At 37.2% G+C, this 26,799-nt stretch overlaps 1 protein-coding gene across 6 annotated transcripts in view; it reads right to left on the reverse strand.

Moving 5' to 3' along the window:
* PSD3 (pleckstrin and Sec7 domain containing 3) overlaps positions 1 to 26,799 on the reverse strand; it is a 602,311-nt gene that overhangs the window by 143,926 nt on the left and 431,586 nt on the right. For all 6 annotated transcript variants that reach the window (XM_032413272.1, XM_032413271.1, XM_032413273.1 and 3 more), the window contains one exon: positions 16,169 to 16,362. In XM_032413272.1, the coding sequence (XP_032269163.1) occupies positions 16,169 to 16,362 (194 nt within the window). The remainder of the gene's footprint in view (positions 1 to 16,168; positions 16,363 to 26,799) is intronic.

Raw genomic sequence — 26,799 nt, forward strand, 5'->3', positions numbered from 1 at the left:
CTTAACAGATTTTGGATAACCCTTTATCAGGTATATCATTTGCAAGTGTCTTCTCCCATTCTGTAGGCTGCCTTATAGTTCTGTTGATTGTTTCCTTTGCTGTGCATAAGTTTTTATCTTTTTTAAAAAGGTTTTATTTATTTATTTGAGAGAGAGCGCGCACGCATGAGCAGGGGGAGGGGCAGAGAGAGAGGGAGAAGCAGATGCCCCACTGAGCAGGAAGCCCAACATGGCTTGATCCCAGGACCCTGTGATCATGACCTGAGCCGAAGGCAGATGCTTAACCTACGGAGCCACTCAGATGCCCCAACCAATAGTTCATTTAGCTTGTTTCTCTTACCTACAGCAATGTGTCTAATAAGAAGTTGCTACAGCCAAGGTCAAAGAGGTTTCTGCCTGTATTCTCCTGTAGGATTTTGAGGGTTTCCTGAATCACATTTAGGTCTTTCATCCATTTTGAATTTATTTTTGTGTGGTGTAAGAAAGTGGTCCAGTTTCATACTTCCGCATGTTGTTGTCCAATTTTCCCAACACCATTTACTGAAGAGACTGTCTTTTTCCATTGGATATTCTTTCCTGCTTTGCCGAAGATTAGTTGATCATAGGGTTGAGGGTCCATTTCTGGGTTCTCTATTCTGTACCACAGCTCTATGTTTCTGTTTTTGTGCCAGTACCATACTGTTTTAATGCTTACAGCTTTTTATTATAGCTTGAAGTCTGGTATTGTGATGCTACCAGCTTTGGTTTTCTTTTTCAACTTTCCTTTGGCTATTCAGGGTCTTTTCTGGTTCCTTAAAAATTTTAGTATCATTTGTTCAGCTCTGCGAAAAATGTTGATGGTATTTTGATAGGGATTGCATTGAATGTATAGATTGCTCTGGGAAGCACAGACATTTTAACAATATTTGTTCTTCCAATCCATGAGCATGGAACGTTTTTCCATCTTTTTATCTTCCTCAATTTCTTTCAAGAGTGTTTTATAGTTTCAGAGTACAGATCCTTTACCTCCTTGGTTAGGTTTATTCCCAGGTATCTTATGGTTTTTTGTGCAATTATAAATAGGATCGATTCCTTAATTTCTTTCTTCTGGGTCATTGTTAGTGTATAGTGATGCCACTGACTTCTGTGCATTAATTTTGTATCCTGCCACTTTGCTGAATTCCTGTATAAGTTCTAGCAATTTTTGGGTAGAGTTTTTGTGTTTTCAACATAGAGTACCATGTCATCTGTGAGGAGGAAAAGTTTGATTTCTTCGTCGATTTGGATGCCTTTTATTTCTTTCTCTTGATTAATTTGGGGATATTGAACCAACCCTGCAGCCAATGAATGAATCCCACCTGGTTGTGGTGAATAATTTTTTTAATGTACTGTTGCTTTCAATTTGCTAGTATTTGTTGAGAATTTTTAAATCCATGTTCATCAGGGATATTGGTCTGTAATTCTCCTTTTTAATGGAGTCTTTGTCTGGTTTTGGAATCAAGGTGATACTGGCCTCATAGAATGAGTTTCAAAGTTTTCCTTCCATTTCTAATTTTTGGAATAGTTTCAGAAAAATCACTATTACTCTTAAGTGTTTGGAAGAATTCTCCTGGGAAGCCATCCAGCCCTGGACTCTTGTTTGTTGGGAGATTTTTAATTACTGACTCAATTTCTTTGCTGGTTATGAGTCTGTTCTAATTTTTTAATTTCTTCCTGAAATTTTGATAGCTTATATGATTCTAGGAATTTATCCATTTCTTCCAGATTGCCCAATTTATTGGCATGTAATTGCTCATAATATTCTTTTATAATCATTTGTATTTATTCAGTGTTGGTTGTGATCTCTCCTCTTTCGTGATTTTATTTATTTGGGTCCTTTCTCTTTTCTTTTTGGTAAGTCTGGCTAGGGGTTTATCAATTTTGTTAATTCTTTCAAAGAACCAGCTCCTAGTTTTATTGATATGTTCTACTGTTTTTTTTTGATTTATATATCACTGATTTCTGTTCTAATATTTATTATTTCCTTCTGCTGGTTTTAGGCATTATTTGCTATTTTTTGTCCAGCTCCTTTAGATGTGACGTTATGTTGTATATTTGAGACTTTTCTTGCTTCTTAAGGAAGGCCTGTGTTGGTATATACTTCCCTCCTATGACCACCTTTGCTGCATGCCAAAGGTACGGGACTGTCATGTTTTCATTTTCATTCTTCCATGTATTTTTTTATTTCTTTAATTTCTTGGTTAGCTCATTCATTCTTTAGTAGAATATTCTTTAGCCTCCACGTATTTGTGGTCTTTCCAAATTTTTCTTGTGGTTGACTTCAAGTTTCACAGCATTATGGTCTGAAAATATGCATGGTATAATCTCAATGTCTTTGTACTGGTTGAGGCCTCATTTGTGACCTAGTATGTGATCTATTTTGGAGAATGTTCCCTGTGTACTTGGAAAGAATGTGTATTCTGCTGCTTTAGTATGAAATGCTCTGAATATATCTGTGAAGTCCATCTGGTACAGTGTGTCATTCAAAGCCCTTTTTCCTTGTTGATTTTCTGCTTAGATGATTTGTCCATTGCTGTGAGTGGAGTATTAAAATCCCCTACTGTCATTGGATTATTATCAATGACTTTCCTTTTTATTAGTTGATTTATATATTTGTCTGCTCTGAAGTTAGGGGCATAAATATTTACAACCGTTAGATCTTCTTGTTGGATAGACCCTTTTATTATGATACAGTGTCCTTCTTCATCTCTTATTACAGTCTTTGGTTTAAAATGTTGTTTGTCTGATATTAAGTACGGCTATTCCAGCTTTCTTTTGATGTCCATTAAAATGATAAATGGTTCTCCATCCCCTCACTTTGAATCTGGAGATGTCTGTGGGTCTAAAGTCCATCTTGTGTAAGCAGTGTATCAATAGGTCTTGTTTTTTTTTTATCCATTCTGATACCCTGTGTCTTTTGTTGGAGCATTGAGTCCATGTACATTCAGAATAATATTGATAGATATGAATTTAGTGCCCTTGTATTACCTGTCAAGTTGCTGTTCCTATAGATTGTCTCTGTTCCTTTCTAGTCTTTGTTGTTTTTGGTCTCTCTTTTCTGCTCAAAGGGTTCCCTTTAATATTTCTTGCACAGGTGGTTTAGAATTCACTAACTCCTATAGTTTTCGCTTGTCTTGGAAACTCTTTATCTCTCCTTCTATTCTGAATGACAGCCTTGCTGGATAAAGTGTTTTTTTTTTTTTTTTTTTTTTTTTTTAAGATTTTATTCATTTGAGAGAGAGAGAGAGAGCACGAGCAGGGGGAGAGGGAGAAGCAGACTCCCCTGCTGAGCCCAGGACCTTGAGATCATGACTTGAGCCAAAGGCAGACGCTTAACCAACTGAGCCACCCCTGGATAAAGTATTCTTGGCTAAATATTTTTCCCACTTAGCATGTTGAATATTTCCTGCCCTCTCTTCTGGCCTTGTAAGCCTCAGTGGCCAGGTCTGCTGCTAACCTTATATGTCTACCCTTGTAGGTAAAGGACTTTTTTTTTGCCCCTAGGTGCTTTCAGAATTCTCTCTTTATCTTTATATTTTGCAAGTTTCACCATGATATGTCATGGTGTTTATCTGTTTTTGTTGATTTTGAGGGGAGTTCTCTGTGCCTCTTGGACTTGAATGCCTGTTTCTTTCCCCAGATTAGGAAAGTTCTCGGCTATAATTTGTTCAAATAAACCTGCCCCTTTATCCCGCTCTTCTTCTGGGACTCCTATGATATGGATATTATTGCACATTATGGAGTTGCTGTGTTCCCTAAGCCTAACTTCGTGATCGAACAGTTTTCTTCCCCTCTTTTTTTCATCTTCATTATGTTCCATAATTTTAACTTCTCCATCACCTACTGTGTCCTCTGATTCTTCCATCCTCATTTTGACTTTATCCATTCAGTTTTGCATCTCAATTATAGCATTTTTTCTTTCTGCCTGACTACTTTTTAGGTTTTTTTCTCTCTCCAGTAAGGGTATCTCCAGTGTCTTCTATGCTTCTTTCAAGCCCAGCCAGTATTCTTATGACTGCTGTTCTAAATTCTTGTTCAGATATATTGCTTATATCTGTTTTGAGTAAATCCCTGGATGTGATTTCTTCTTGATCTTTCTTTTGAGGAGAATTCCTCCATCCTGTCTTGTCTAGGTTTCTGTCTTTTGTGTGTTATGAAAGCTTGTTATGTTCCCTGCTCCTGAGAGTAATGCTATATCAAGAAGTGGTAATATACTGTCCAGGGCCTGGCACTTCAGGAAGTGTTTCTGGTATATGCTGTGCACTCTGCTGTTGTGTTTTGGCTGCCCTTTCCCATTGGTCAGTCCTCTGCAGAGTTCCTCCTTGCTTGTAGTGGGGAGTGTTTAGACATTTAACCAGGTATGCTTTGATTTGTTTGATACAACAAGGTGTTTTTTTAAAACCTGATCCAAAAAGAGAGAAAAGGACAAAAACCCCAAAAATACACAAACTAAAAGCAGTAAGTCTGATTCCAAAGAAAAAGAAAGAAAAAAAAAAAAAAAGCCTGATACTAAAAAAGAGAAAAGCAAACAAACAGAAAACTGTAAACTATGAACCTGATTCCAAAGGAAAAAGAAAAAAGAAAGCCTGGTCCTACTTCCATCAGAACTGAAGTTGACACTTTGGAGCACTCTATGATCAGTAGACTTGGCGTATGCGGGGGGCTTATGCTACTCCTTTGTGGGAGACACCTGCTGCGCTCGCTCATAGTCCAACCTATTGTAGTAAAGATGCACCTGCAAGGGCACAGGAGGGTGGGGTTTGGTGTAAGTGGCTCAAGACTCCACCGGGGGCGCTGTGTTGTTCACTGAGGTCCAATCATGCTGTTGGGAGAGGGAAAGATGGCATCACTCAATCTCTCATCCCAAAGAGGGGAGCTCGGGCAGACACTGTTCAGAAAGCCCTAAAAGAAAATTGAACAACCTCCCTTCTGGTGTCCCAGGCTGATCCCTGCCCTCAATTTGTCTGTGCCTGAGCCATGGGCACATCCAGCGCCACAGTTCTCCTGTGTTTTATGTCTGGTGCCTGGATGGGATACAAAACTCCAAATCTTAAAGGACCTGCTATGGCGTGGACCCACTCCCCTCCTCTGGAGCCGAGCCTCACCACATTGTGTCTGGTGCTGTTCTGTCCCAGGAGAGCAGCTGCATGGCAGTGCAGGTGCTTGGAGTTTATGGTAAAGCACAATGAAAAGCTGTGAAAAGGTTATCTGCCCTCTGTGCATACTTCTGTACCTTGCTAATGAATAGCTGCTCAATGGTGCCTGGAGGGTATTTTTTCCTTGGAGAGGCAATATACCCTCTTCCAGATGTACCCCAGGAAGGGGAGTATTCTCTCCCAGTGTGACCCAGGGGATCCCTACACAATACTTTCTGCTCCCAGGTCTCCGCCCTCCTCCTCTCCAGGAGAAATGCTGCCCACCCCCCCCACTGGACTCCTGTGAATGGCACTGTCTTCTAAAACTTCAAACTTTGAACTCTCTTGCTTGTAAAAACTTGCGAAAGTCCATTCCTCTGGATTCCCCAGTCAATGGTTTTGGGGAAGTGTTTTTCCTGTGTGAACCAACATGCTGCTCTCTGTCCCCCTCTCTCATTCTCTCGCTCTCCTTCCTCCATGGAACGTGCTCCCTCCTCCCCTTCACAGCACCGTGGCTTTTCTCTCCAATTCACATCACTGCACCTTGTACATGCCACATTCTCAGAGTCCCTCTAACTGTGCATACTGTTCTCTTAATCTGCAGATCAATTTCCTCGGTGTTTAAAATGATTTGATATTACCCTAGCTGTGTTCAAGGGAGAGGCAGGACCAGGGTACCCCTACTACTCTGCCATCTTAACTCCTATACACCTTAACTCCTTAACACCTATACCACAATTTCTTTATCCAGTTATCAGTCAATGGATATTTGGGCTCCTTCCATAATTTGGCTGTTGTTGATAATGCTGCTAATAAATCAGGGTGCAGGTGCCCCTCTGAATCCGTATTTCTGTAACCTTTGGATAAATACCTAGTAGTGCAATTGCTGTGTCACAAGGGTAGTTCTATTTTTAACATTTTGAGGAACATCCATACTGTTTCCTACAGTGGCTGCACCAGTTTGCATTCCCATCAACAGAGTGTAAGAGGGTTCCCCTTTCTCCACATCTGTGCCAAGATCTGTTGTTTCTGTTTTGTTCATTTTAGCCATTCTGACAGGTGTGAGGTGGTATCTCATTGTGGTTTTGATTTGTATTTCCCTGATGATGAGTGATGTTGAGCATCTTTTCATGTTTTTGTTGGTCAACTGGATGTCTTCTTTGGAAAAATGTCTATATTCATGTCTTCTGCCTACTTCTTAAATGGATTATTTGTTTTTGAGGTGTTGAGTTTCACAAGTTCTTTATATATTTTGGATACTAACCCTTTATCAAATATGACATTTGCAAATATTTTCTCTCATTCCGCAGGCTGTTTTTTAGTTTTGTTGATTGTTTCTTTTGCTGTGCATTAGCTTTTTAAATTGAAGACATCACAATAGTTTATTTTTGCTTTTTATTCCCTTCCCTCCAGAGATATAAGTAGTAAGAAGTTGCTCTGGCCAAGGTCAAAGAGGTTGCTCCCTGTGTTCTCTAGGATTTTGATGGTTTCCCATCTCATATTTAGGTCTTTCTTCCATTTTTAATTTATTTTTGGGTATGGTATAAGAAACTGGTCCAGTTTCATTCTTTTGCATGTTGCCATCCAGTTTTCCCAACACCATTTGTTGAAGAGATGTCTTTTTTCTCACCGGATATTCATTCCTGCTGTATTGAAGAGTAGTTGTCCATATAGTTGTGGGTTCATTTCTGGGTTTTCTATTCTGTTTCATTGATTGATGTGTCTGTTTTTGTGCCAGTACCATACTGCTGTGATCACTACAGAGCTGTAACATAGGTTGAAGTCCAGAATTGTGATGGCTCCAGCTTTGCTTTTCTTTTTCAGGATTGCTTTGGCTATTCGGGGTCTTTTGTGGTTCTATACAGATTTTAGGATTTGTTCGAGCTCTGTGAAAAATACTGGTGGTATTCTGATAGGGATTGCACTGAATGTGTAGAGTAGTTTGGGTAGTATAGACATTTTAACAATGTTTATTCTTCTAATCCATGAGCATGGAATGCTTTTCCGTTTCTTTGTATCCTCTTCAATTTTTTATAAATGTTCTATAGCTTCCAGAGTACAGATCTTTTACCTCTCTGGTTAGGTTTATTCCTAGGTATCTTACAGGTTTTGGTGCAATTATAAATGGGATCGATTCCTTGATTTCTGCTGCTTCATTATTGGCATAGAGAAATGTAATAGATTTCTGTACATTGATTTTATATCCTGCGACTTTGCTGAATTCATGTATGAGTTTTAGCAATTTTTTGGTGGAGTCTGTTCGGTTTTCTACATAGAGTATCATGTTGTCTGCAAAGTGTGAAAGTTTGACTTCCTCCCTACTGATTTGGATGCCTTTTATTTCTTCTTGTTGTCTGATTGCTGATGCTTAAGATTTCCAGTACTACGTTCAATAGTGGTGAGTGTAGACATCTGTCTTGTTCCTGACCATATAGAAAAAGCTCTCAGTTTTTCTCCATTGAGCTTAGTATTAGAATTCCATTTCACTTTCATAGCTCAGTAAATATTAAGTCTTGAGGTCTGAGGCAACTAGAAAAAATTTCTTAACAAAAGTGATCAGTAACCAGTTTAGTTCTCCTTATGTCCATGAAAGGTTAACTGCTACAAAAACTTCTCTCCTTTCATAACAAGTAGAAAACAGAACAATACATATGAAACAAAAGTTTCCAGATGTTGTACATTAGGCAGCTTTGAATTGATTCTAAAGAGAAAGGAACAAAAGAGGTAAGCCCAGATAACTGCTTGAAGGAAGTATCTAAGATCCAATAGTGAAAGAGGGTACCAAACTATAGTCAGGAACTTGTGCTGACTTTTGTGAGGTTGAGGTGGCTAGAATTTGTTCATCAGAGCACAAGGGAGGAAAGCTACCCAAGAGGATAGTTCTGGAGATCTGCAGAGGAATTCCCAGGTCTTGGCTAGAGCACTGATGTGGTCACATGTGAAAAAAATAACCAAACAGTAGTGGAATGAACAATTTCACAAGCTCATGTGGGAGTAGAAATAGTCTGTATTTTCATCAGACAGAGGAGAGAAACACTTTGTAATACCAGGGTTAGAGGCTAAACACTAATAATAGTCCCCAGGAGGAAGCTAAGTAAGTTCCAGAATAAAGGTTGATTTGGATATACCTTGACAAAGAGTAAAGGCAAGTCTTTGAAGGATTCAGTTAATTCCTAAGTTACTTATCTATACAATAAGATAAAATCCAACATTCTTTAATGGAATATAACTAAATCCAGTCTCCCAAAATGTCACATCTGGCATTCAAATAAAAATTACTAGGAATGCAAAGAAAAAGAAAACTATAACCTAGAGGTAGCAGGAAAATTAAAGTAACAGTTCTGGAAATCACAGGGAGAAAAGAATCAAAGAGAAGGACCTTAATATAGCTCTTGTAAATATGAAAAATATGCTCAAGGACATTAAAAATTTGATAATGAGAGAAGTGGAGGATAGAAAAGATTCAAGATGCAGTTTCAAAAATAAAAAATACTATATATATGGTGTGCCTGGGTGGCTCTTGTTTTCAGCTCAGGACAGGATCTCAGGGATATGATATCAAGCCCTGAGTTGGGCTTTGTGCTGAGTGTACACTTGCTTAAGATTCCCTCTCCTCTCCCTCTGCCCCTCCCTCCACTCTCATTAAAAAAAAAATACTATGTATGAAATGACAAATACTATGGTAAAACTGAAGACATGCAATAAACAAAGTTCTGAAATTATAAAAAGATTTGGAAAAAAATTGAACAGAGCCTTAATGAACTTTTTGTGTAATATCTAGGAAAGGAGAATCCTAGAAAGAGGGGTGGGTGCTATAGAAATAATGGCTAAAAGATTTCCATAATTGGTGAAAAATATAATCTGATGAATACAAGAACTTCAATCAACACCAGACAAGAAAAACAAAAAGAAAAACCCCACTAAGGCAGCTCATAATAAAATCACTGAAAATCAAAAAGAAAAAGAAAAATCTTGAAAGCAGCCAGAGAGAAAAAATAAAACCATGATAGGTACAGAGAAATAAATAATGTCAGCGGCTTTTTGTCTGAAACCACACAGGGCACTGAAAAATAGAACATTTTTAAATTACTGAAGGAAAAGGAAAACATTGCCAAATAATTTTACAACCAGTAATCAAAAATTCCTAAAATTAAGATGCAGTGTACATTTTTTTCAAAACCAATAAAACACGAGAACATTTCTTGCTAGCAGGACTTTACTACAAGAAATATTAAGGGAAATTAAGCAGAAAAAGAAAAGATACTAAATGGAAATTTGAAAATGAAAAAGGAAACTTGGTATACCAGAAATAGTCAATGTGTGGGTAAAAGTAAAAACTACATTTCTATTTAAAGCAAAAATAATCACAATGTACTATGAGTTTTATACACAAGGAAAACAGATGACTATAGACCAAATGCTAGGAAAATAGAAAAGAAAGTAACCTGTTGTAAGGGTCTCAAACTTCAATTTCTTTCATAAGTGTTCTATAGTTTCCAGAGTACCTCTCTGGTTAGGTTTATTCCTAGGTATCTTACAGGTTTTGGTGCAATTATAAATGGGATCGATTCCTTGATTTTTGCTTCTTTGTTATTGGCATAGAGAAATGCAATAGATTTCTGTACATTGATTTTTTTATCCTGAGACATTGCTGAATTCATGTATGAGTTTTAGCAATTTTTTGGTGGAGTCTGTTGGGTTTTCTACATAAGAGCATCATGTTGTCTGTGAAGTGTGAAAGTTTGTCTTCCTCCTTGCCAGTTTGAATGCCTTTTATTTCTTTCTGTTGTCTGCTGATGCTTAAGACTTCCAGTACTATGTTAAATAATAGTGGTGAGAGTAGACATCCCTGTGTTGTTCCTGACCATAGAGGAAAAGCTCCTAGGTCTTCCCCATTGAAGAGAATATTAGTTGTGGGTTTTTCCATATATGGCCTTTATTATATGTTGAGGTATGTTCCCTCTAACCCTACTTTGTTGAGGATTTTTTTTTTCATCATGAATGGATGTTATATAGTTTTTTTCAAATGCTTTTTCTGCATCTATTGAAAGGATCATATGGTTCTTGTCCTTTCTTTGTGGTGTATTATTTTGATTTATTTACTAATATTGAACCACCTTACAGGCCAGGCATAAATCCCACTTGATAGTGATGAATGATTTTTTTAATGTACTGTTTGATTTGGTTTGCTACTATTTTATTGAGAACTTGTACATCCATAAGCATCAGGGATATTGGCCTCTAGTTCTCTCTTTTAGTGGAGTCTTTATTTTTGAATTCAGGGTAATTGTGGCCCCACAGAATGAATGTGGAAGTTTTCCTACCTCTTCTATTTTTTGAAATAGTTTGAGAAGAATAGGTAATCACTGTCACTTAAATGTTTGATAGAATTGACCCATGAAGTCACCTAGCCCTGGACTAATTCAATTTCTTTGCTAGTTATTGGTCTCTTCAAGTTTTCTATTTCTTCCTGTTTCAGTTTTGGTGGTTCACATGTTTCTAGGAATACATCCATTTCTTTCAGGTTGTCCAATATGTGGCCATATAGTTTTTCATAATATTTTCTTTTCTTTTTTTTTTTTTTTTAAGATTTTATTTATTTATTTGCAGAGAGAGACACAGTGAGAGAGGGAACACAAGCAGGGGGAGTGGGAGAGGGAGAAGCAGGCTTCCCACTGAGCAGGGAGCCCGATGCAGGGCTTGATCCCAGGACCCTGGGATCACGACCTGAGCTGAAGACAGACACTTAATGACTGAGCCACCCAGGCACCCAATAATATTTCTTATAATTTTATTTCTGTGGTGTTGGTGGTTATTTTTTGTCTCCTCTTTTGATTTTATTTGATTCCTTTCTCTTTTCTTTTTGATAAGTCTGGCTTCTATTTCTTCTTTGACTTCCTGGCTAACCCATTCATTGTTTAGTAGCATGTCGTTTAACCACCATGTATTTGTGGTATATATATATAATATTTGTGGTTGACTTTAAGTTTCATAGCACTCTGGTCAGAAAAGATGCATGGCATGATTTCAATCTTTTTGTACTTTTTGTGGCCTGATTTGTGACCTAGTATATGATCTATTCTGGACAATGTTCCATGTGCACTCAAAAAGAACCTGCATTAAAGTGAGTTCTGCTGCTGTAGGATGAAATATTCTGAATATATCTGTGAAGTTCATCTGGTCCAGTGTGTCATTCAAAGTTATTGTTTCCTTGTCGATTTTCTGCTTAGATGATCTGTCCGTTGATGTAAGTGGGGTGATAAAGTCCCCTACTCTTATTCTATTATTATTAATGAGTTCTTTCATGTTTGTTATTGTTTTATGTATTTGGGTGCCTCCACGTTGTGTGTATAAATACTTCCAATTATTAGATCTTACTTTTAGATTGCCCCCTTTATTATGATATAATGCCCTTCATCTCATAGTGTTTGGTTTAAAGTCTAGTTTGTCAGATAGAAGTATTACTAATCTGGCTTTACTCTGATGTCCAGTTACATGATAAGTATATCTCCATTCCATCAATTTCAATGCACAGGTGTCTTTAGGTCTAAAATGAATTTCTTGTAGGCAGCATATAAATGGGTCTTCTTTTTTTAATACATTCTGACACCGTGTATCTGATTGGAGTGTTTAGTTCATTTACATTTAGAGTAATTATTTTTTTTTAAAGATTTTATTTATTTATTTGACAGAGAGAGACACAGCGAGGGGGGGAACACAAGCAGGGGGAGTGGGAGAGGGAGAAGCCGGCTTCCCGAGGAGCAGGGAGCCTGATGCGGGGCTTGATCCCAGGCCCTGGGATCATGACCTGAGCCGAAGGCAGATGCTTAACGACTGAGCCACCCAGGCGCCCCACATTTAGAGTAATTATTGATAGATATGTATTTAGTGCCATTTTATTACTTGTTTTGTTATTTGGGGAGATTTTCTCTATTACATTCTTGTCTTTGTCACTTTGGTCTTTCTTTTCCACTCAGAGTCCCCTTTAATATTCCTTGTAGGGCTGGTTTAATGGCCACGAACTCCTTTAGCTTTTCTTTGGGAAACTCTTCACCTTTCCTTCTATTCCTTGCTAGATAAGAGTATTCTTGGCTGCAGATTTTTCCCATTCAGTACTATGAATATATCATGCCACTCCCTCTTAGCTTGCCAAATTTGTATTGAGAGATCTGAAGCTAGCCTTGTGGGTCTTCCTTGTAAGTTAGGGACTTGTTTTTGTCTTGCTGCTTTTAAGACTTTTCTCTTTATCAGTATATTTTACAAAATTTAATTACAATGTCATGTTCTTGGCCAGCTTCTGCTGATTTTTAAAAAGATTTATTTATTTGAGAGAGAGAGTGTGGGGGAGGGTTAGAGGAAGAGTGAGAGAGAATCTCAAGCAGATTCCCTGCTGAGCACGGAGCACAACACAGGGCTCAATCTCATGACCCTGAGATCATGACCTGAGATGTAAGAGTCAGATGCTTAATTGAGTGAGCCACCCAGGCACCCCAGCTTTTGTTAATTTTGATGGGATTTCTTGGTGCTTCCCAGATATGGATGCCTGTTTCCTTTCCCAGATTAGGGAAATTTTCACATATTATTTTCTGAAATAAATTCCCTGTCCTCTTTTCTCTGTCCTCTTCTTCTAGTACACCTATATGAATGTTATTACATTTGATGGAGTCATTGAATTCCCTAAGTATATTCTCATATTGCAAAATTCTTTCTCTCTTTTGTTCAGCTTATGTTTCATTATTTTATCTTGTATGTCGCTTTTTTGTGCCTCTGCTTCTTCCATCCTTGTGTTCGTTGCATCGTTTGGTCGTTACATTTGTTGTTTCGAATCTCAGTTACTGAATTTTTCATTTCCGACTGTTTTTTTACTCTTTTATCTCTGTGGTAAGCGTCTCCCTGGTCTTCTTTTCTCAAGCTAGCTAGTATCCTTATGACTGTTGCTTTGGATTCCCCATCAGTCATATTACTTGTATCTGTTCTGCTTAGATCTCTGGCATTTTGTTTAAGTCTCTCTTCTTCTCTGTGTTAGAAAAGCCTGTATGTTTCCTGCTCCTGATAGTCATGGCTTTATGAAGAAGAGATCATATAGGTCCAGGGCCTGGTACTTCAGATAGTGTCTCTGGTGTGTGCTGCATGCCCTCTGCTACTGTGTTTTGGCTGCTGTATCCTTTGAGCCAGTTTCTGTAGGGGCTCTCCTTGCCTGCAGTGGGAAGTGTTTGGTCTTTGGCTAGAATGTGGCATGTTTTAACTAGGTTCACTTTGGTCTGTGTGTTAAATGAGACCTGATACTTCCACTTGAACTGAAGCCATGCAGAACTCTTTGGTCAGCAGCTGTGGTGTGGGCAGGGGCTTCTGCTGGTCTTCTGTGGAAAGGACCTGTGGCACTGGGATTGAGGCAAGCTTCACTGAGAAGGGCAGTATTACCAGATTGCAGGGATGTGAGGCTTGGTATAAGCAGGTTAGACAGCCAGTGTGGGCACTGTGCTGCTTACTGCAGGTGGCTCTGTGTTTATGCTGCGGGGTGGCGGAGGAAATGGCCCTAGCCAGTTCCTCTGTTCCTGGAGAGGAGTATCTGTGCATGCTGTCTCTCAGGGAGGCAAGCCAAGAAGAATGAATAATCTCCCCACTGTTTGTTTCAGGTGTTTTTCAGATTGCTGTTTCTACAGTCTGCCTCTGGGTTGTTTGTCTGACTTCTCTCCAGGAACAGTGTAGTGCCTTCTGAGCTGTATCCCAGCCAAACCTGCTGACTTTTAACACTCTAGGCTTTAGGGACATGATGTGCACAGGGGCCTGTGCTGGTCTTTGGGGGGAGCGCCTCACCTAGGCAGAAATTCTTAAGTTGCTAAAAAGATAGAAGTCCCATGACACTTAAAACTGCCCTAATGAATCTGAAGTTCTCAAAGGAGTTAACTAAGGCTTTAAAGGAGGTTATATTGGCAGGAAAATCTAGCATGATATAGAAGGTCTATGATGGCTCAACTACTAAGGAACTCCCAGGTTTTGTACCTATACTCATATACAGTGGGCTGCTAAGGGAGTAGAGCTTCCAGCAAGGGAATTCTCTCCAATAATCCTTAGAAGTGTCCCAGGAAAACAAGACAGAAAGAAAATTTCACTGGTAGGATGAATCTGCGGACTCTTTGAAATTAGTTAATCAATTATGTCAATCCATTGCTAAGGAAGTGAATCAATGAAAAGATGCTCAAGTAGGTTAACTTTGCAGAATGCAGTAAAATACACCGAACCAATGATTGCTGTTTTGCTTCCTTTTTTGCCTTTCCTGAATTGGTATTTTCAACTGCAGTTATTCTGCTCTTTGCTTCTAGTACTTTATATAAAGTATGTCAGATATTTCTGTATTTTTCATTTAGCCTATAGAGTGAATTTACATCCTTACCTAGGGAAAATGGACACTGAGCAGCAAATTTAAACCTTGGAGATGGGAGCCACTCTTAGGCATGACATGTGGGACAGAGATAAGTATATCTGTGGTTATAAATGAAAAATGGTACTATGTTTACCAAAAGCTTTGCTTGAATTGGCTGGAGAAAGGGTGTGTGTGTATGCTGGCAACAAAGAGATGAATATCTAGTGTTTTGTCCACCAAAAAGAACCCCTTTTCTATGAGAACTGTATCTTATTCATTCTTGAGGGAACTTTCCCTCTTTGCATTTCAACCAAGTGAGTGCTGACAATTACAGTATTCCATCTCTCAGTCATACAAATCAGGGTTGTGCCCAGAATATAGTAAATTCAAAATCAGGAAAGAAGGAGAATACTTTTTGTTGACAAAATTTGAACACTTGCTCTAAAATGCTGCTAATAATCATATATCCAGCCATGTAAAAGAGACCTGTTTCAAAGAGTAAAGGTGACATGCAATATAATGCAGAGACAGAAATGGACAAAGGGTCCTGGCAACATTCTTCATTTTAAATGTGTCCTTGCCTTTTTTTTCCTAAGCCAGTTAGACTTGCTGTCACTTGCCACTACAAGAGTCCTGAAACAATTCTCTTTGAGAAAATTTAGTAGTCTAATAGGCTAGTATATAGAGTGTACAGGATATATGGTAGAGGTACTCCTAAGGAACTTGGAAAAACTGAGAAACATACTCAGCATCATAAGTCAGTGTCAAAGCCACTCTATTACAATATTTCTCTTGACTGTAACCCAACAGAATGTGCTAACAAAGTACCCAGCCACAGATAGAAGTAGTGGTACTATCTATCCAAGCAGTGCATATTTGTGTCTGTAGGTAAGTAGGAACACCCTAAAGGTTTAACCCACTAATTCTGAGCATACATACTAGCTTACCTTAGCCTGTTCAACTATATCAAATTGCTATTTCACTTTCTGCATAGGTTATTCTAAGCATAAAACATACTTCATTTCTTTCAAATCTCAAACACTATTACCTGTCAGTAGATAACGATGTCTCATACTTCACAGAACCGTCAGATGGGACTCCTTTAATTTTCCAGTACTAACTATACCATGCTTGCCTACGGAACACCTATCCATCTCCCATAAAGGCCAATCCCTTCAAATGTGTGCAGACTGCCATTCTTTCCCTTCCTTGTCTGTGGGATCTTACATATTGATTATGCTGTGTTATAAATTCACTCTTCCCCTCAACCACCAGAGATGTAAACTCCATGAAGACAGGGACCTTGCCCATCCCATTTGCTGCTACATTTTTGATGTCTAGTACATAGTTAAGTACCCAGAATTATTTGTTGAAGGCAAGAGTAAATAAATGAATAAAAGGTTGGAAATGAATAATCTGTATGACGTCTTCCATTTCTGAAGCTCTATAATTCTACTTGGAGAAGAGCAGGTGCCACAATGGATTTCTGACTTAGGGTTAGAGGCTTCATCAAACTTCAGTTAAATACTCCTCTACATAAACCTAATATAATTTTTCTTCATCCTTGACTTTACTTCAAATAAATTCACTTTACATTTTGGGCCTCAAGATGAAATAAACGAAACAGACAATGACAACAAATTGTGCTTACTCTTCTTTCCATCCATATCTGCATGGATCTTCCGAGCCAAGAATCCACTTTTGTACACAGCAGCATTTGGGTCATGAGGAATGTCTAAGAATGGGTTGGTAGTGCTCCCAATACGACTGATGGTCTTTGGATGTGTTCCATTAGCCTTCTCATCAGTACCTTCGGATGGAGATTTTTTTTTCTCTTCATCATCTCTAAAGGGAGAAAACATAGATTGAGCACCTAACAATATTCAATGAACAAAGTTATTTCGTGTAATAAACTACCATGTTTTCCAATAGTCTATCAGTCTTGATAACAAAAACTGTAATAACCGGTATCATTTACTATGTGTCTATGTGCCAGGTATTAATGATCATAATGATTTTCTAAGACTGACATTAGTATCCCATATTAGAGATAAGGAAACAAACTCAGAGAGTTTAAATAAATGCCCAAGGCCACAGATCTAGTAATCAAAGAAACAGATAGTAAGGATATGACTGCAAAATCGCTAAAGCCTTTGCTCTTTCTACCCACTACAGTGCCTTCATGTCTGTCCTCTTTCAAAAGAGTGGGGATTCTTTGGTAGAGATCACGATTTTGATTTTGATTTTTGATTTCTACATGGTTTAGCACATTGCCAAGTATACAGAATACAACAAATAATTATAGATTCAGTCCAATGAATAATATTGAACTATAGCTGCCAAATAACAGGTAATTCTCTTATACTGAAACCCCTGGTAAAGCTATTAATGAGGTAGGATGGTGGTGTCATCCACAGTGCTTTGGCATCTTACAGCGACTACTTTCTCAACTGCCATAAAAGTGTGGGGCACCCTAACAGCCACTGAGAAAACCTGTAATTGGCCAATCTTTTTTAAAATCTCTGTTCTGGGGTGCCTGGGTGGCTCAGTTGGTTAAGCGTCTGCCTTGGCCTCAGGTCATGATCTCAAGGTCCTGAGATTGAGACCCACATCTGGCTCCTTGCTCAGCAGTAAGCCTGTTTCTCCCTCTCCCTCTGCTCTTCCCCCCTGTTCTGCTCTCTCCTGGACCCCAAATAAATAAAAAATCTTAAAAAAAAAATCTCTGATCCTTCAAGGAGGGCAAATTTAACTCTGAGATTCTAATGTACATTAAGTATGAAGGAGGCAGAAAATAGATGGTTACATTCAATTAATAAAGAGGAATGAAGAGAAGAAGAAAATTAATAAACTCTGATATACTGCTAAAAAACACAGCACCAAATTAAGAGCATCTGTCTTAGTTCACCTGTTCAATTTCCTCAATCACCTCTGGTTTAAATGCTTATTAGATATTGATTAGTGAATATTTTTATTAAAACTTCCAAATAACCACACCAAAATATATTTATTTATTATTTTTTTCCCAAAATATATTTAAAAGAAATGAGAAAATTAATAATTATCAGAAGTGTTTATTTGGTGATCAAATTAAAATAGTCTTTTTTTCTCCACTGCTATTTGATTATTGTGAGATATATAAAAACAACACTGGGCCCTTAGACATCTATACTTAATTTTTAATTTTGAGATTTTAGATTTGTAAAGATAGTACATACATTCCCATCTGCCCATTACCCAGTTCCCCCTAATGTTAACAACTTACATAACCATAGTAAAAATTTCAAAATGAAGAAAGCAATAATGCAATACTATGAATTAAACTTAAGACTTTATTCAGACTTTACCAATTTTTTCATTAATTTTTTTTTCTGTTCCAGGGTCCTATCCATGATCCCACAGTGCATGTAGTTGTTATGATTTCTTAGTTTTCTCCAGTCACCAACAGAACCTCACTCCTTCCTTGTCTTTCATGACCTTGACATTTTGAAGAGTATTAGAACTGGCAGTTATGTTATAGAATATCCCCAATTTAGGTTTGTTTGATTAGATTGAGGTTGTACATTTTTGGGAAGGATATCATACTGATGTACCCTCTCAGTGCATCAGATGAGGGTATATATGTTTTATGACTAGTGTTATTAACCTTGATTACTCGGTTAAGGTGCTGTCTGACAAGTTTCTATTCTGTAATGTTACAATTTTCTTTTGTAAATGTTTTGGGGAAAATTTGTGACTATGAATATAGCCTGTTTCTCCTTAAACTTCAGAACACTAATATGAGCATTCATCAGTGGATCCTGCCTATGACAATTATTATTGTGCTGCTCTAATGGTGTTTTTTTATTTCCCTCATTTGTTCTACATTAGTAATTGGAATTCTTCTGTAAGTATGGACACATGGATATAATCTTATTCTTTTGCATTATAATAAGACACTATCATTATTAAATTTATTGCTCCATTTTTTTCAGCTTTGGCCACTAGGAGTTCTATCAAGGAGGCTTCTGTTTCCTTTGAACATGCCTCCCTCTTTTTCCTTTTTTGTTTTTCAAGCACTTCTTTTAGGTACCACAAGAAGATGCTTCTAAGCTCATCTTAAATTTTCCTTATCTCGACCCTGGAAGAAATGTCTCCAAGAAGTTCAGTTCTTCTTGCTGGACAACGATATTTAGAAACCAAATCTAGGTACTAGATGTGTTCACTGTATATAGAAAATTGCCTCCTGCGTCCCTCTTTTAGTTAATTCCTTTCCCCTACCAATTCTTGAAAATTACTGATGTCCTCCATCCCTAGAGATTTCCCTTTTTCAAAATGGCATAACTGGTTTCTTCTACTCAGCAAATTATATTTAAGATTCATCCATATTGTGCAAATCAATAGTTTGTTTCCTTTTATTGCTAAGTACTATTTCATTTTGTGGTATACCATATTTATTTTGCTTATTCATTTGTCTCCCTGCTCCCAACTTTACTGAAGAACAAATGATTTTTTAATATTTTTTAAAGTTTTTATATTCCAGTTAGTGAACATACAGTGTAATAGTTTGTACAACATAGTGATTAAACACTTCCATTCATCACCTGGTGCTCATCACAACAAGTACATTCCTTTATCCCCATCACCTCTTTAACCCATCTGCCCACCCACCTCCCTTCTAGTAACCATCAGTTTGTTCTCTACACTTAAGAGACTGTTTCTTGGTTTGTTTCTTTTTTTGTCCCTTTATTAATTTGTTTTGTTTCTTAAATTCCACATATGAGTGAAATCATATGGTATTTGTCTTTCCCTGATGACTTATTTTGCTTAGCATTAATGATGTCTAGTTCCCTCTGCTTTGCCTGCCTTCTCTTCAGGAGGAGCACAGTGCCTTCTGGTCTCTATGCCAGGCAAGCCTGCTGACCTTTAAAACTCCAGGCTCTAAGCCCCTCTGAAGGCAAGAATACATAAAATCCAGCCCCTCTTGTCTTCCAAACCAATGGCTTTGGGGAAATGTTCTCCTTGTGTGTTCCCCTGTGTGCTCCTCTTTTATCCTTCTCTACAACCACACTTCTCTCCCCTCTGTAGTACCTCGCATCTGTTTCTCCCCCAAATCACTTCTCTGCACTCCTTACCATATTCAATGTCTTCTCTTCCTTTAGTTGTGGAGTTTGTTCTGTCAGTCTTCATGTCAATTTCTGGGTTATTTAGGATTTGATAGTTACCTAGTTTGTGTTCATGGAACATTAGTCTAGGGTCCTCCTACTCTGCTGCCATCTTCCTCTCCCTCTGGAATAACTGATTTATGCAATGTAAGAGATTTAGTTATTTATTAATTTATTTAAAATTAATGGTCACTATTGATGTTCAGGAAATACCTTCTGGATACTGCAAAAATCCTGAAAAATTACAATTTGTTATTATACGGATTACATTTCCTCTTCTATGTTGCTTTATTAGTTTTTTTAATTGATAATTTAATGTGAGATATTTAAAGTATACAGTATGAGGATTTAATATACATATATATCATGAAAAAAGTCACTTCATTGCGTTAACACACCCATCACTTTACATATTTAAATATATGTATATACAAATATTTTTTGTGTGAAAACATTTAAGTTCTACTCTCAGAAACTTTCAATTATTCAACACAGTGTTATTAACTGTAGTCACCATGTTATACATTATTTCCTCAGATCTCATCCATCTTACAACTTATAACCATACTTTTAACTTATTACATACTTTTACCAGCTGTTCCCTACTTCCCCCACACCTCAATGCCTGAAAATGACTTTTATACTCTCCATTGCTATAAATTCAACTTAAAAAAAAAAAATCCCATATATCACAATACCACAAATGATACTGTGTAGTATTTATCTTTTGATGTCTAACTTAATTCAGTTAGCGTAATGCTCTCCAGATTCATTCATGTTTGCTGCCTATGACAAGAGTTCATTCTTTTTTAGAGGCTGCATAATATTCCATCATGTATATATACCTCATCTTCTTTATCCATTCATCTGTAGACAGACACTTAGGTTTTTTCCATACTTTGGCTATCGTAAACCATTCTGCTATAAACATGAGAGTACAGGTTATTCCTTCAGATAATTATTTTGTTTCCTTTGTCTATATATTCAGAAGTGGGACTACTGGTAGTTCTACCTTTTTAAAAAAGATTTTATTTATTTGAGAGAGTGCACACACACGAGAGAGAGAGAGGTGGGGACAGAGGAAGAGAGAGAAACAGACTCCCTGCTGAGCAGGGAGCCTGACGTGGGGCTCAATCCCAGGACCCTGGATCATGACCTGAGCTGAAGGCAGATGCTTAACCGACTGAGCCACCCAGGTGCACCAGGTAGTTCTGTTTTTAATTTTTTGAGGAGCCTCAGTGCTATATGCCATAGTCACTGTACCAGTTAACATTTACACCAACAGGGTAAATGTCTTGTCCCATTTAGTAGGTTTCCTTTTTATTTTGTTAATGGTTTCCTTCATTGTGTAGAGTTTTTTAATTTGATGTAATCCCACTAATTTTTGTTCTTGTTCCTAAATTTAAAAATGTATTGTCAAGACCAATGTCTAGGAGCTTACTCTTTATGTTTTCTTCTAGGAGTTTTATGGTTTCAGGGCTTATATTCAAAGATTTAATCCAACTTGAGTTGATTTTTGTGTAAAGTAGAAGATAAGAGGTCCATTTTCATTCTTTTCCATGTGGATATTCAGTTTTCCTAAAACCACTTATTGAGGGGACAGTCTTTTCCCCATTATCTATTCTTGGCTGCCTTGTCAAAAATCAACTGAACAAATTTCCATGAGCTTATTTCTGGGTTCTCTATTCTGTTCCACTGATCTGTGTGTCTGTTTTTTTTTTATGTCAGTACCATACTGTGTTGATTATTATAGATTTGTAGTATAGTTTGAAGTCAGGACTTATGATGCCTCCAGCTTTGTTCTTCTTTCTCAAGACTGCTTGCCAAGATACCACAAAAAAAAGAGATCTACAAGCCAATCTCTCTCATGAATATAGATGCAAAACTCCTCAAAAAATCTTAGCAAACCAAATCCAAAAAAACATTAAAAATATTACACACCAGGGGTTGTGGCTCAGTTGTTAAAGTGTCTGATTCTTGGTTTTGGCTCAGGTGTTACATGGGTCATGAGACTGAGCCTTGCATTGGTGGGGAGCGGTCCATGCTTAGGGGGAGTCTGCATGAAGATTCTCTCCCTCTGCCCCACACCCATATGCATGCGTACTCTCTCTCTCTCTCTCAAAATAAAAAAAAAAAAATCATACACCATGATCAAGTGGGATTTATTCCCAGGATGCAAGGTGGTTCAGTATTTCCAAAACAACCAAACGGATATCACAGCAATACAGAAAGGATAAAAACCACATTTCAATGGATGCAGAAAAAGCATCTGACAAAGTACTACATCCGTTCATGATAAAAATCCTCTGTGAAGTAGGTCTAGACAGAACATACTTCAACATAATAAAGGCTTTATATGAAAAACCCACATCCAATATCATACTCAATGGGGAAAAACGGAGAACCGTTCCACTCAGGTGAGGAACAAGACAAGGATGTCCACTCTTACCACTTTTATTCAACATAGTACTGTAAGTCTTAGCCATAGCAATTAGACAACATAACGAAATAAAATGCATCCAAATTGGTAAGGAAGAAGTAAAACTTTCAGTATTTGCATATGACCAGAAACAAAAATAGAAAATCCTAAAGACTCCACCTAAAAATCACTAGAACTTATAAATGAATTCAGTAACATTGCAGGATACAAAATCAATGTATAGAAATCAGTTGAATTCCTATACTATAATAATGAAGAAGCAAAAAGAAAAATCAAGAAAAAATCCCATTAACAACTGCGTCAAAAACAGTAAGATACCTAGGAATAAATAAAACTAAAGAGATGAAAGAACTGTACTCTGAAAACTACAAAATACTGATGAAGGAGATTTAAGACAATGTCAAGATATGGAAAGACATTCCATGCTCATGGATTGAAAGAACAAATATTGAAAATGTCTAAACTACCCACAGCAATCTACAGATTTGATGTAATCCCTATCAAAATACAACAGCATTTTTCACAGAGCTAGAATCCTAAAATTTGTATAGAACCACGAAAGACCTCGAATAGCCAAAGCAATCTTGAAAAAAACAAAAGTGGAGGTATCACAATTCTAGATGTTAAGTTATATTACAAATCTGTAATAGTCAAAACATTAGGGTATTGGCATAATACAGACACATAGATCAACAGAAGAGTATAGAAGACCCAGAAATGAACCCATAACTACATGGTCAATTAATCTTCAACAAGGGAGGAAGGAATATACAATGGGAAAAAGACAGTCTTTTCAAAAAGTTTTTATTTAAATTCCAGTTAGTTCACATAAAGTGTAATATTAGTTCGAAGTATACAATACAGTGATTCAGCACTTCCATACATTGCCTAGTATTCATCATAAGTGCACTCCTTAATCCCCATCACTTATTTAACCCATCTCCCAATCCACCTCCCCTTCTGGTAAACCATCAGTTTGTTTTCTACAGTTAAGAGTCTGCTTCTTGGTTTTCCTCCCTCTGTCTTTTCTTCCCCTTTGGTTGATTTGTTTTGTTTCTTCGATTCCACATATGAGTGAAATCATATGGTATTTGTCTTTTTCTGACTGACTTATTTCGCTTACCATAATAATCTCTAGCTCCATCCACATCATTGCAAATGGCAAGATTTCATTCTTTATTATGGTTGAGTAACATTCCACCACACACACGCATGCGCGTGCGCACACACACACACACACACACACATATATATACCACATCTTTTTTATCCATTCATCAGTCATGGACACTTGGGCTCTTTCCATAATTTGGCTATTGCAGATAATCCTGCATTATGTGTGCATATAACCTTTTCAATTAGTATTTTTGTATCTTTTGGGTAAATACCAAGTACTGAGATTGCTGGTGATAGAGTAGTTCTATTTTTAACTTTTTGATGAACACTGATACTGTTTTCTGGAGTGGCTGCACCAGTTTGCATTCCCACCGACAGTGCAAGAGGGTTCCCCTTTCTCCACATCCTCACCAAGAGCTGTTGTTTCCTGTGTTGTTAATTTTAGCTATTCTGACAAGTGTGAGGTAATCATTACATTGTGGTTTTGAGTTGCATTTCCCTGATGATGAATGAGGTTAAGCATCTTTTCATATCTGCTGGCTATCTGTATGTCTTCAATGTCTACTTATGTCTTCTGCCCATTTTTAAACTGGATTATTTGTTTCTTGGGTTTTGAGTTTTATAAGTTCTTCATATATTTTAGATACTAACCCTTTATCAGTTAAGCCATTTACAAATATCTTCTCCTATTCCATAAGTTACCTTTTAGTTTTGTTGATTGAAGACAGTCTTCAACAGATGATGTTGGGAAAACTGGACACCTACATGCAGAAGAATGAAACTGGACCACTTTCTTATACCATACACAAAAAAAACCTCAAAATAGATTAAAGACTGAAATGTGAGACTTGAAATCATAAAAATCCTTGAAGAGGGTACAAGCAGTAACTTCTCTGACATCGGCCATAGCAACATTTTTCTAGATACGTCTCAGAGGCAAGGGAAACAAAAGCAAAAATAAACTATTCGAACTACATCAAAATAAAAATGTTCACACAGCAAAGGAAACAATCAATAAAACTAAGAGGAACCCTATGGAATGGGAGAAGATACTTGCAAATGACATATCTGATGATGGCTTAGTATCCAAAATATGTAAAGAACTTATAAAACTCAACACCCAATAAAAGAATAACCCAACTGAAAAATGGGCAGAAGACATGAATAGACATTTTTCCAAAGACAAACTGATGGCCAACAGATACATGAAAAGATGCTCACATCATTCATCATTAGGGAAATACAAATCAAAACTACAATGAGATACCACCTCATACTAGTCAGAATAGCTGAAATCAACAACACAGGAAACAACAGGTGTTGGCGAGGATGTAAAGATGTGGAGAAAGGGGAACCCTCCTGCACTGCTGGTGGAAATGCAAACTGGTGCAGCCATTGTAGAAAAGAGTATGGAGGTTCCTCAAAAAGTTAAAAATAGAACTACCCTGTGATCCAACAATTGCACTACTGGTATTTATCTGAAGGATACCAAAATGCTAATTCAAAGAGATACATGAACACCAACATTTATAGCAGAATTATTTACAGTAGCCACATTATAGAAGTAGCCCAAGTGTCCACTGACTGATGAATGGATAAAGAAGAGGTGGTATATATATACAATGGAATATTGCTCAGCCATAAAAATGAATGAGATCTTGCCATTTGCAATGATGTGGATGGAGCTAGAGAGAATTATGCTAAGTGAAGTAAGTCAGAGAAAGACAAATACCATATGATTTCACTCATGTGGAATTTAAGAAACAAAACAGATGAACATATGGGAAGAAAAAAAAAACAAGAGAGGGAAGCAAATCATAAGACACCCTTAACAACAGAGAAAAAACTGAAGGTTGATGGAGGGAGGTGGGTGTGGGATGGGTTAAATGGGTGATGGGTATTTAAGGAGGGCACTTGCTATGATGAGCACTGGGTGTTATCTGTAAGTAATGAATCGTTAACTTCTACTCCAGAAACCAAATCAATCAACCAATCATACAGAAGGCAAAGAAAAGTATACTTAACATGATGAAAAATAATAAAAAATAAAATTAAAAAAAGGGAAAAAAAAAGATTGATTTGGCTATTTGATGTCTTTTGTGGTTCCACACAAATTTTAGGATTTTTTTTCTATTTCTGTGAAAAATGGTATTGCAATTTTGATAGGGATTGCATTGAATCTGTAGACTGCTTTGACTGGTATGGACATTTTAACAATATTATCCCAATCCATAAACACAAAATACTTTTCCCATTTTTTTGTGCCCTCTTCAATTTCTTTCATCAGTGTCTTATAGTTTTCAGTGTACAGCCTTTCACTTCATTAAATTTATTCCTAAGTATTTTACTGATTTGGATGCTACTGTACATGGGATTTACTTAAAATCTGTTTCTGATAGTTCACTGTTTATATATAGAAACATAGCTGATTTTTGTATATTGATTTATATTCTGCAACTTTACTGAGTTCATTTATTAATTCTAATAGTGTTTCTGTTGAACTCTATAGGGTTTTCTAGATATAATACCATGTTATCTGCAAACAGAGGTAATTTTACTTTCTTCTTTTTGATTTGTATTTCTTTTTCTTACCTAACTCCTCTGGCTAGGATTTCCAGTACTATGTTGAATAAAATGTTGAGAGTAGGTATCCTTGGCCAATGTTCCTGATCTTGGAGGAACTGCTTTTAGCATTCCAGTGTTGAGTATGATATAAGCTATGGGCTTGTCACATACAGCCCTTACTACGTTGAGATACATCCTCTTCCTACCTCGTTTGTTGAGAGTTATCATAAAAGGATGTTAAATATTGTCAAATGCTTTTTCTGAGTCTACTGAGACAATCATATAGTTTTTATACTTAATCTTGATCATGTGGTACATCACATTTATTGATTTGCAGATGTCAAAACATCCCTGCATCTCTGGAATAAACCCCATCTGATCATGGAGTATGATCTTTTCAGTATGTTGTTGCATTCAGTTTGCCAGTATTTTATTGAGGATCTTTTGCATCTATGTTCATCAGCGATTTGGCCTTTTTTGCTGTATCCCTGTCTGGCTTTGGTATCAGGGTAATGTAATTTGAAAGTGTTCCCTCCTCTTTATTTTTTTTGGAATAGTTTGATAAGGATTGGCATTAATTCTTCTTTGAAGTTTGGTAGAATTCACCAGTGAAAACATCAGGTCTTGGATTTTTACTTTTTGGGAGGTATCTGATTGCTGATTCAATCTCCTTATTAGTAATTCGTCTGTTCAGTTTTTCTATTTTTTCATGATTTAGTCTTGGTAGGGTAGTCATTTCTAGGAATTTATCCTTTTTTTGTTTTATGTTGTCTAATTTGTTGGCATATAGTAGTCTTTTATGAATGACTGTATTTTCTGTGATATCAGTTGTAATGTGCTTCATTTCCAATTTTACTTTCCTTTTTCTTTTCTTTTTTAAAGATTTTATTTATTTATTTGACAGAGAGAGACACAGCGAGAGAGGGAACACAAGCAGGGGGAGTGGAAGAGGGAGAAGCAGGCCTCCCTAGAGCAGGGAGCCCAATGCAGGGCTTGATCCCGGGACCCTGGGATCATGAC

This window comes from Phoca vitulina, unplaced genomic scaffold (assembly GCF_004348235.1).
Source record: "Phoca vitulina isolate PV1807 unplaced genomic scaffold, GSC_HSeal_1.0 scaffold15, whole genome shotgun sequence".
NCBI classification, from domain to species: Eukaryota; Metazoa; Chordata; class Mammalia; order Carnivora; family Phocidae; genus Phoca; species Phoca vitulina.